General features: G+C 39.1%; 1 protein-coding gene across 2 annotated transcripts in view; it reads left to right on the top strand.

Moving 5' to 3' along the window:
* Positions 1-12156, top strand: part of LOC120535854 (alpha-2-macroglobulin-like) — a 193887-nt gene that overhangs the window by 97459 nt on the left and 84272 nt on the right. For both annotated transcript variants that reach the window (XM_039763969.1, XM_039763970.1), the window contains exons 18-19: positions 2960-3050; positions 9511-9619. In XM_039763969.1, the coding sequence (XP_039619903.1) occupies positions 2960-3050; positions 9511-9619 (200 nt within the window). The remainder of the gene's footprint in view (positions 1-2959; positions 3051-9510; positions 9620-12156) is intronic.

The raw sequence follows: 12156 nt of genomic DNA, 5'->3' as shown, positions 1-12156 counted from the left end.
GATTTTATTATTGTTTTGCAGCCTCATAATGGCTTCTTTTACTTTCATTGGCACAGCTCTTGTTCTCTTGTTGAGCAATGGCAACTCCAGACTCCAAGGGGTAGAAGCAAGCCTTGGTATCTTATATCTGCACTAATGAAGCAATGAAACACATCTGAATAATCATAAAAACCTGTGACACCAAATGCCCCAAATATTATGGTGCCCTAAAATGGGGACCAAGTGCAAAATTGTTGCCATTTCTACATGGTGTGACCAAAATATATGCAAATACTATGAAACTAAAGCCTGCATTGTGCACTTTAATCACATCTGAATTGTTAGATTTGTAATTTTAAACTATGGACCAGAGGGGTAAATCAAGGAAAATATGTCTTTGTCCCAAGCATTATGGAGGGTGCTGTTTAAATACCAAAAAGCAAAATGGTGTTGCAGTAAATACATAAATAACATTATTTTTTCAATTAATATATTATGAAAAAAACTAAAGAATCTGAATCCCTAATATTCAAAACCTCTGAAAAACAAAAAATTTTCATTAGAAAAATATTTTTAAGGTTTAACAAATGTTCATGCACTTTTAAGGATGACCACCTGACAATGCTGAATTTGAAACATATGTGACATGGTGTGGAAAGAACAGGTATGCAGAATATGATAGTTTCAAGTGTTTGCTGTACTTGTGCCGTTCAGCACTGTTTTAACCTATTTTGCTGTACTGTCTTATACTGAGGATGTTAGTGGTGTGAAAGAAAAGTAAGCCACAATATTAATAATGAAGATCTTTTTCTTGCAAGAGTTCTGTCCCTCTGAACAATCATATGAAATTTTCTAGTTATTTTTATAGCCAAACATGACAGTCTTAGTTATGTTTCTGGTCCACACGCTTGAGAAAAGCAAGACAGCTACAGTAAATGCTGAATCCACATGACCTGTTTTCCAGTTCTTTTTAACAACTGATATTCTTTTGGAGAAAACTAGAAGTCAGGAAATGAATTTTCACAGTTAAAAACTCACAGTACGATTAAAAGATTTTACATGTAACTTCCACAAAGAGTATCAGAGTGATCTGTGCCAGTTATGTTATGGTAAGAACATGCCATGATTTGATTGGTTTTTTTTTTTTGTGAAATGATAATGAACTTGCATAGTCATTACTTAATGTTAATGTTAGAAAAGTCTACACACATGAAAGAAAATTCTGATATGGCCTCTCAAAATAATTTTTAGGTCAGAATCACCACTGCTGTTTAATATATACAGTGGTGTGAAAAACTATTTGCCCCATTCCTAATTTCTTATTCTTTTGCATGTTTGTCACACAAAATGTTTCTGATCATCAAACACATTTAACCATTAGTCAAATATAACACAAGTAAACACAAAATGCAGTTTTTAAATGATGGTTTTATTATTTAGGGAGAAAAATCCAAACCTACATGGCCCTGTGTGAAAAAGTAATTGCCCCCTTGTTAAAAAAATAACCTAACTGTGGTGTATCACACCTGAGTTCAATTTCTATAGCCACCCCCAGGCCTGATTACTGCAACACCTGTTTCAATCAAGAAATCACTTAAATAGGAGCTGCCTGACACAGAGAAGTAGACCAAAAGCACCTCAAAAGCTAGACATCATGCCAAGATCCAAAGAAATTCAGGAACAAATGAGAACAGAAGTAATTGAGATCTATCAGTCTGGTAAAGGTTATAAAGCCATTTCTAAAGCTTTGGGACTCCAGCGAACCACAGTGAGAGCCATTATCCACAAATGGCAAAAACATGGAACAGTGGTGAACCTTCCCAGGAGTGGCCGGCCACCAAAATTACCCCAAGAGCGCAAAGACGACTCATCCGAGAGGTCACAAAAGACCCCAGGACAACGTCTAAAGAACTGCAGGCCTCACTTGCCTCAATTAAGGTCAGTGTTCATGACTCCACCATAAGGAAGAGACTGGGCAAAAACGGCCTGCATGGCAGATTTCCAAGACGCAAACCACTGTTAAGCAAAAGAACATTAGGGCTCGTCTCAATTTTGCTAAGAAACATCTCAATGATTGCCAAGACTTTTGGGAAAATACCTTGTGGACTGATGAGACAAAAGTTGAACTTTTTGGAAGGCAAATGTCCCGTTACATCTGGCGTAAAAGGAACACAGCATTTCAGAAAAAGAACATCATACCAACAGTAAAATATGGTGGTGGTAGTGTGATGGTCTGGGGTTGTTTTGCTGCTTCAGGACCTGGAAGGCTTGCTGTGATAGATGGAACTATGAATTCTACTGTCTACCAAAAAATCCTGAAGGAGAATGTTCGTCAACTCAAGCTGAAGCGATCTTGGGTGCTGCAACAGGACAATGACCCCAATGACCCAAAACACACCAGCAAATCCACCTCTGAATGGCTGAAGAAAAACAAAATGAAGACTTTGGAGTGGCCTAGTCAAAGTCCTGACCTGAATCCAATTGAGATGCTATGGCATGACCTTAAAAAGGCGGTTCATGCTAGAAAACCCTCAAATAAAGCTGAATTACAACAATTCTGCAAAGAAGAGTGGGCCAAAATTCCTCCAGAGTGCTGTAAAAGACTCATTGCAAGTTATCGGAAACGCTTGATTGCAGTTATTGCTGCTAAGGGTGGCCCAACCAGTTATTAGGTTCAGGGGGCAATTACTTTTTCACACAGGGCCATGTAGGTTTGGATTTTTTTTCACCCTAAATAATAAAACCATCATTTAAAAACTGCATTTTGTGTTTACTTGTGTTATATTTGACTAATGGTTAAATGTGTTTGATGATCAGAAACATTTTGTGTGACAAACATGCAAACAAATAAGAAATCAGGAAGGGGGCAAATAGTTTTTCACACCACTGTAAGAACTCTGAACCTCTGTTAAGAGAAATTTTGCATAAATGATAATTAGACTGTAATGACATATTTTTTTCTTTTTCTTTACCTTTTCAGACTCTGGGCTTAAAGTTACTTACCAATTCAGATGTAAAGAAGCCTGTACTTTGTGATGATTATGTTTATTATGACGAATATGAGAATTTAGGTAAAGGTTTTCATTTTGAATGTACTGTAAGTGATTGAAAAGGCCAGGAGATAATGACACAAACCAGAATTGGAATCAGTACCAGTCGATAATTCAAAACCAGGAGATCAAAAATATATCAAGCAAACAACGCACTGGGGTAAACCATAAATGAACAATAAAGTCAAAGCCAAAAACAAAATCACAAAACCGAAACGAACCTAGCTCTAGGCTAGAATGGGTTAAAAAAAGGGAAACTAACTACAGCTAAAGATTTAAGCTTTATCCAGCTGAAACATACTTTGTGTTTGTGCTGCAGCCATATTTTTGGCGTAGATTTCGGAGATGTAATTTTTGCGACGAATCGCAGTCCTGTGACACACCACTTGTGGTGTATAAGTAATGACCAAAACAAAATTAAATACATAAAAATAATGTTTATCATGCATTCTTCTCCCCCCACGGTGTGTACTCCAAATGTGACCATCCATTATTTGAAGTTTGGAAGCACAACTTGACTATGTTATGCTCAAGGCTACATTTACATTGCTACTATGATTGTTCGCTGGGATTCTAGGTTGCAGTAGACATGTCTAGTGTTGGTGTGGATCCAGTCCAAATGAAACTGATGGAGAAATTTAGCCAGCAGCCTATGGGCATGAATATAGTGAGCAAGCTCCCAAGGGAGTTCCTTCAGTCCATAGCCACACCAACCCACAAAATACTCAGCCCGTAACTCCATTTCCTAGAGTCCATATTCTTTTGAACCATAAACTGGTGGCCATTAACAATAACCAGAAGAGGCGTTGTAGGTGGGTGAGAAAATTAACATGTTCATTGTTCAAAATGTCTTGGGTTGAGAAACAGGAAAAGATGAATGAGTCCACAAATGTAAAGGGAGAGCCAGTTTATACGTGACAAATGAATGGGTCCACATATGTAAAGGAGAAGGCCTGATGCATTTCAGAACTAGGTGGCATGAAGGCATTTTATTACTAACTAGACATTAAGCCCATTACAATAACGGGCGCTAGAACAGTAGTGCATAAACATTAGTAGGAACAGTCTATATTAAATGGCAAGGGACCTTGTATGTGGCTGTAATATGTTTCACTGTATTGCGTGCCTTTAATTTTCTCTCGCAGTAATACTGGTGTGTATTTCCGTAAAATGCCTATAATTTTCTCTGACAGTAATACAGTGGAACCGAGGTTCACAACCAAAATTCGTTCCAAAACTCTGGTCGAAACATGATTTGGTTGTAAACCAAAATAATTTCCCCCATAGGATTGTATGTAAATACAATTAATCCGTTCCAGACCGTACAAACTGTATGTCATTTTTTCAAGTTTTTAAGCACAAATATAGTTAATCATACCATAGAATGCACAGCATAATAGTAAAATAAATGTAAAAACATTGAATAACACTGAGAAAACCTTGAACAACAGAGAAAACTAACACTGCAAGAGTTCGTGCTATAGCGTTACGAACCGCTCACTAAAAACACTTTTTTTTAATGAGTTTTAAGCACAGGGAAAAAAATGAACATTTGAAAAATCCATAATGTAATAAACAACCAAGAAAAGTAACATTGCAACAATGCATGCGCGCACCTGTGTGTGTGTCTCTTGCGCGCCTGTGTGTGTGTGTCTCTCGCATGCCTGTGTGTATGTGTGTCTCTCTCTCACGCGCCTGTGTGTATGTGTCTCTCTTGTGCGCCTGTGTGTGTGTGTATCTCTCTCTCGCACGCCTGTGTGTGTGTGTCTCTCTCACGCGCCTGTGTGTGTGTCTCTCTCTCTCTCTCTCTCTCTCTCTCTCTCTCTACACAGGGAATGCACAAGGAGAGACTGAACACGTGCAGCCCCGCGCATGCGTACTTCACCAGAGGACACACACACGGACACCTGGATGCACACAGGGGTTTTATTAAAGAGGATGTTATGGCTCACAAGCCACACCTGTCCCACCAGAAACACCAGATGGACAAACCTCCTCTGGTTGACATAAGATTTCACAACAGAATATGCCTTAGTCAACTTCGTCCTATTCACTGACCAGTTATTGCAGTGTGGTTTGATAATAATCAGACAAGATCTAAGAAGGTGTCTCACTGCACCTCAAAATAGGAGGCTTAAACCCAAGCTTATACTCAAAAGGAGACATACCTAGAGAGGAATTAAACATTGTATTTTGAGAAATTTCAGCTAAAGGCAGGGAATCTACCCAATCAGAATGGAAAGAGTCAACAGTGAATTGTATGAACTTCTCCAAATGCTGATTAATTTACTTACATAAACCATTACACTCCGGGTGATGACTGGAGGTTAATTTCACATCAGTACACACTTTTTTACAGAAACCTGTTCAAAAATGAGAAATAAATTGATGTCTATGATCCAAAAGAATGGACCCAGTTTAACAATGAAGGCAAAAAAAGTTATACAAAATCTCCAATTAAAATTTGATCATAAGCAGTGCCTTTGAAGTAATAAAATTGAGCTGCCTTGGCAAACCAGTTCACAATAGCCAATTGGAAAAGTATGACCCCTGAAGGGAGGAAGATCGGTTGTGAAATCAATTGACACATCCTTCAATGCATAAGTGGGTGGTCAATGAGGTATAGCAATACACATCTCACACCAGACCTTGCCATGGCATCACACAGTACAAGCCTCTTTCTAAATTCCTGATAGCCTTGGCCATCCCCAGACACCCTCAGGAGTCCCTGAGTAAAAGTGGATGAGACTACCATGCCACATGCAAAGAATCATGCCTAAAATTGGGAACTTACAAAACTAACGGATGTGATAAAAAGATTTAGTCTCGGACACTACAGAGTCCAGCTCATACATGTATGAAATGGAATCAGCCTTAGTATTACAATCAGCAGAACAATATGGGATAATGAAGTTGAATCAGCTAAAAACAGTGACCAGTGGGGTTGTTTTGCATTCAAATGTTTCGCTGACTTTAAGTTAATAACATTTTTGTGGTCTATGAATATGGTAAATCCATGGGCTGCCCCTTCTACGCCATGATGCCTGTCCTCAAGGGCGAGTTTAATCACCAAATATTCTTTATTACCTACATCATAATTCTGGTTTGCTGCAGATGATTTCTTAGACGAATAAGAGCAGTGATGGAATTTCCCAGTATCAGAAAAACATTGGGATAATACGGCATCCACACCAACACTAGAAATGTCTATTGCAACCTAGAATCCCAGCGAACAATCATAGTATATTAGAATAAGTGGCAATGTAAATGTAGCCTTGAGCATACCATTGTCAAGTTATGCTTCCAAACTTCAAATAAACTTCATAATACTCCCTTTTGTAAGTGAAGCAATAGATGCAATCAGGGAACTAAAATTGCAAATAAATTTGCAGTAGTAGTTTGCAGACCCAACAAAATGGGTCTGCTTAATTCTGTCCAGCAGTTTCCACTGAAGGATGACAGAAACTTTTTCTAGATTTATTTGAATACCTGTCTCACTAATTTAGTAACCTTGAGACAACATGAATGTTTTATGAAAGTCACACTTCTCAAGCTTAACAAATAAATTGTTAGCTCTTTAACGAGAAAGCACCTCTTTAAGTTGAAGCACATCAGCGTCCCTGTCATTGGAGATCTGAATATCATTGATGAAAAACAGAACAGAATGCCTCAAAAGATCATGAAAAATATCATTAACAAATGATTGAGAAACCTCTTGTGTGATAGCTGATTCACATAGCATTATTACTAAATATTCGTAATGGCCAGATGAAAGTATAAAAGGCAGTTTTCCGCTTATCCCCCTCCCTAATGTGAATCAAGTTATAGTGGTTCAGTAAATCCAGCTCAATAAAAACAGTGGAACCTGATCAATTAAAGATGAAATCACAGTAAGGGAAAAAGTGTTCTTAATTGTGATTTTGTGTAGTTCACATAAATTAGTGCTAGAGTGTAATAAATCACCTTTTTTGAATTAGAAAAAAAAACTATGAATCCATAACCCATAATTTTGCATCAGGAAGAAGATAAATACATCCCATAGGCAAGGTAGCACCTGACAGTAAATCAGTTGCTCTGTCATAATCTCTGTAAGGGGAAGCACAAGTGACTTTTCCTTAGAAAACACATCTAGAAACTCGTAGTAAACAAGAGGAAGGGTAGCAGTGTGGTTTAGTGTAATTGCTGGGTGAAGAAAGGCACTTGGAAAAATATTCCAGACCCCAAGACACCAATTATTTAATTACCCATTCAATAACAGGAGAGTGTTTGGAGAGCCAGGGGAAAACTAAAATCACGGAAGTTTTGGATAATGAAAAGATAAAAAGAGAAGCCTTTTCAGAATGCAGGTGTCCCACTTTCATAGTAGTACAAGATAAAATTTGAGTAATTAAACCCATCCTACTGCTGTAGGTTGGCGTCCTGACCAGGATTGGTTCCCGCCTTGCGCCCTGTGTTGGCAGGGATTGGCTCCAGCAGACCCCCATGACCCTGTGCTCAGATTCAGTGGGTTGGAAAATGGGTGGATGGAAACCCATCCTAATTGGCTTCTGCCGACACTAGCGATATGGAGAGGAATTTTTAACCCATTCAGTTGGATATTGTGAGAGAGGACATGCAGGTGATGGGTTTGACAGAGCAAGATGCAGAAGACAGGAAGATATAGAAAAAGATGATCCACTGTGGCAACCCCTAATGGGAGCAGCCAAAAGAAGATGAAAAAGTTCAGTCAAGACATAGTGAAATCCAGACTAGTAACATTTTTGGCAGCTACAGAATCAACATAAACCGAAGTCTGAATCTTATGATTCAAAGCAGGAAAAAATAAATTATTGTTTAAATGGGTCTGACTACAAACACACATCCCACCAACCCCAAAATGAGATGGACCAATTTGTCTTCATTTAGTTTTTTGATAGTTAAACCCTGTACTCCCCTTTTCGCCTCAATAAAAGCAGAATCCTAGTGCAACACAACAGCATCTTTCCTGAAACCCTAATGTTGTTTTTCCAATTTGAATTGGTTTCAGTGGTGGCAGGTACTAGGATGCACGAGGCATAGCACCCTACAATTTAGACATATAAAATATAGTAGGTCTAATTAATCTCTTTTCTCATGTCTCCCCCTCATACCTATCTTTCTTGCAATGCTGAATACTTCATCTGAAGTCTCCTCAGGATCATGCTATATGTTGCTATCTTATCCTCGATCTCATCAAATAAACCACTACACAAGATAGTGACAAGAGTGGCATTCTCCCAACTTGAATCTGAAGCTAAGGTTTTATAAGATATAATAAATTCCACTTGAGTTTATTTCCTTGATGTAACTTTAATAGAGCACTTCAGGCTTTACGTACTTGATCGGATATGTGCAGTACCCTTCAAATTCTTTGAGAAAATTTTCTAACTTGACTGTGATTGGGTGTTTGCATAAAGGGCAGAGACCCATTCAAGTGGTTTATTAGACATTAATAAAGCCGTGTAAACAACTATCACTCTGTCATCTGGACAAGATTGAGGCTGTAAGCTAAAACACCAGCCACGAAACATATTCAGGTCCCTGTTGAAACATTCAGATGAGGCATGTGAGGTTTGACTACAGAGGTACTCACAGTTGATTTCTTTAATTACTCCCTGAGAGCAATGATTTTGCATGTTTTACAATAGATATGAGTCCCTTTAACTGTTCTTTTATCTCAGCCTGCTCTCTCCTAAACGTGAATCACCTCAGTAACAACATTAATTATCTCAAAGACATTAATGATCCTTCAGTATGATAAGACAAGGTCTCCAGAATTATGGTAAATGAATTAAAAGACCAGGAAATAATAATGCAAACTTAGTCAGAGCCTGTGCAAGGTGAAGTGTCAAAACCGGAAGATCAAATATATATTGTGTAAAAAATTCACTGGAGCAACCCAAAAATCAAAGTTACAAATTGATGACAAAATTGAAATGAGCCTAGCACTAGGCCTACTTAAAAAGGGAAAATTAGTACTGCTAAAGATTAAAGTTTTATCCAACTGAAGGATACTTTCTATTTGTGCATCCATATTTGTACTGCAGAATCTGGAGACATCATTGCTGTGACTCAAGGCAAATAAATAATAAGTGAAATTAAATAAAATACAGAAAAATAATTTGGATTATAACAGGTGTGCAATGACATATAGATCATTTGAAAGGGGTAGTGTTCTTCGCCCTATGTTATAACTTTTAAAAAAAAAAAAGGTTTTGGAGTATGCGCTGTATCTGAAAATATAAAATTACTGATATAGAAATTGAACATGTCTCAGGAGCCATGAATGAGCAGTAGCCATATTATTTGTATTGACTTCTTTAGTCTGTCTTCAGGTTGTATTAAAGTTTTGTTTGTTCTCTTAAACTCCTTGTGACAATGCATGTTTCTAATGGCAGTAAATATAACAATGACAGATTGACTTTTGTTTTGTTTTGTTCTTTTCATTTTTTTTAATGTACAGCATATTTCAAGCCTTTAAGTAATCCTGTTGCCAACAAAGCTGAATCTGTAAAGGAAACTGTCCGTACGTTCTTTCCAGAGACATGGATTTGGAGTCTGATTTCAGTTGGGTTAGTAAGGCCAAAAGGGAGTAAATGCACTCCTTCAATTTTTAATGGGAATCTTATCATGATCACCAAACTATACCTGTTCTTCTTCTGATTTATTTAAATACATCTTTAATTTAAAATGATAGAATATAGACATTTGTTTATTCTCTCGGGGCTTTTTTCAGACATCAAACGTGACTGTTATGGTTTGGCAGAACTAAAAGGCCCAGTTTTGAGAATATAGTTTTTGAATTACTAGTTTTGAGACTCTTCAGTATTCCATCCATCCATCCATTTTCTAACCCGCTGAATCCGAATAGAGTCACGGGGGTCTGCTGGAGCCAATCCCAGCAAACAAAGGGCACAAGGCAGGAAACAATCCTGGGCAGGGTGCCAACCCACCGCAGGACACACACAAACACACCAGGGCCAATTTAGAATTGCCAATCCACCTAACCTGCATGTCTTTGGATTGTGGGAGGAAACCGGAGCGCCCGGAGGAAACCCACGCAGACACGGGGAGAACATGCAAACTCCACGCAGGGAGGACCCGGGAAGCGAACCCAGGTCTCCTTACTGCGAGGCAGCAGCGCTACCACTGCGCCACCGTGCCGCCCCTCTTCAGTATTTTTTAATAATATTTTATTTTATTTACAAAAACAAAAACATTACAATGGCATTCTATTCAATCAAATGCCCAGCTTAATAAAAAGATAAGCATTTGTGATAAGTGTCTGTTTGTCTGTCCTGTTGCTATGTTTCTGTCATTCCTACAGATGGTGCATCACAAATTTTTTTGTAGTAATGCATTTTATAACTATAAAATGCTTGTGAACCAACTAAGGCTACAACATTTATAAATCACAAATTGGCTTCTTACCAAAAGCTTTGATGCCCATGGCGACTGCCTAATTCACCTATATAGTAGAGCACTCAGAATAATGAGCTGCGGTGTTTATATGTTATTGAAAAACTTCTTAGATTGTATCACACCTTCTTTACACTGGGAGGAATTAAAGAAGTTATGGAGCTCTATAAATATGTCAATTATGTCTTTATACTCTCTGATTTTACTTCTAGTTGTAATAGTAATTTGTTGTAATGGTAATTTAGATAGATAGATAGATAGATAGATAGATAGATAGATAGATAGATAGATAGATAGATAGATAGATAGATAGATAGATAGATAGATAGATACTTCATTAATCCCCAAGGGGAAATTCACATATTCCAGCAGCAGCATACTGATAAGAACAATATTAATTAAAGAGTCATAAAAATGCAGTGCAATTTAAAGAAAATGCAAGGAGGAGAGTGCAAGGCAAGTATAATAGACAATAACATTGTATAATGTTAACGTTTAGACCCCCCATGTGGAACTGAAGAGTCACATAGTGTGGGGGAGGAACGGTCTCCTCAGTCTGTCAGTGGAGCAGGACAGTGACAGCAGTCTGTCGCTAAAGCTGCTCCTCTGTCTGGAGATGATCCTGTTTAGTGGATGCAGTGGATTCTCCATGATTGACAGGAGCCTGCTCAGTGCCCGTCGCTCTACCACAGATGTCAAACTGTCCAGCTCCCTGCCTACAATAGAGTCTGCCTTCTTCATTAGTTTGTCCAGACGTGAGGTGTCCCTCTTCTTTATGCTGCCTCCCCAGCACACCACCGCGTAGAAGAGGGCGCTCGCCACAACTATCTGATAGAACATCTGCAGAATCTTATTGCAGATGTTGAAGGACGCCAGCCTTCTAAGCAAGTATTGTCGGCTCTGTCCTCTCTTGCACAGAACATCAGTATTAGCAGTCCAGTCCAAATTATCATCCAGCTGCACTCCCAGGTAGGTGGTTTGAGTCGCACCATTTAACAAAGTCCTTGATTAGGTTCCTATACTCCTTCTCCTGCCCACTCCTGATACAGCCCATGATAGCAGTGTCGTCAGTGAACTTTTGCACGTGGAAGGACTCCGAGTTGTATTGGAAGTCTGATGTATATAGGCTGAACAGGACCGGAGAAAAGTACAGTCCCCTGCAGTGCTCCTGTGCTGTTGACCACATTGTCAGACCTGCAGTTTTGGAGACGCACATACTGAGGTCTGTTTGTAAGATAGTTCACGATCCATGCCACCAGGTATGAATCTACTCCCATCTCTGTCAGCTTGTCCCTAAGGAGCAGAGGTTGGATGGTGTTGAAGGCACTAGAGAAGTCCAGAAACATAATTCTTACTACACCCCTGCCTCTGTCCAAGTGGGAGAGAGATCAGTGTAGCATGTAGATGATGGCATCCTCCGCTTCCACACTTCTCCTGGAATGCAAACTGCAGAGAGTCGAGAGCGTGGCGGACCTGTGGCCTCAGGTGGTGAAGCAGCAGCTGCTCCATGGTCTTCATCACATGTGACATCAGAGCGACAGGCTGGAAGTCATTCAACTCACTAGGATGTGATACCTTTGGGACTGGGGTGATGCAAGATGTTTTCCAAAGCCTCGGGACTCTCCCCTGTTCCAGGCTCAGGTTGAAGATGCACTGTAGATGACTCCCCAGCTCAAACGCACAGGCTTTC

The sequence above is a fragment of the Polypterus senegalus genome, chromosome 9 (assembly GCF_016835505.1).
Source record: "Polypterus senegalus isolate Bchr_013 chromosome 9, ASM1683550v1, whole genome shotgun sequence".
In the NCBI taxonomy this organism is placed as follows: Eukaryota; Metazoa; Chordata; class Cladistia; order Polypteriformes; family Polypteridae; genus Polypterus; species Polypterus senegalus.
The sequence above is the reverse complement of the archived record's forward strand: the minus strand, read 5'-3'. Positions and strand labels throughout refer to the sequence as shown.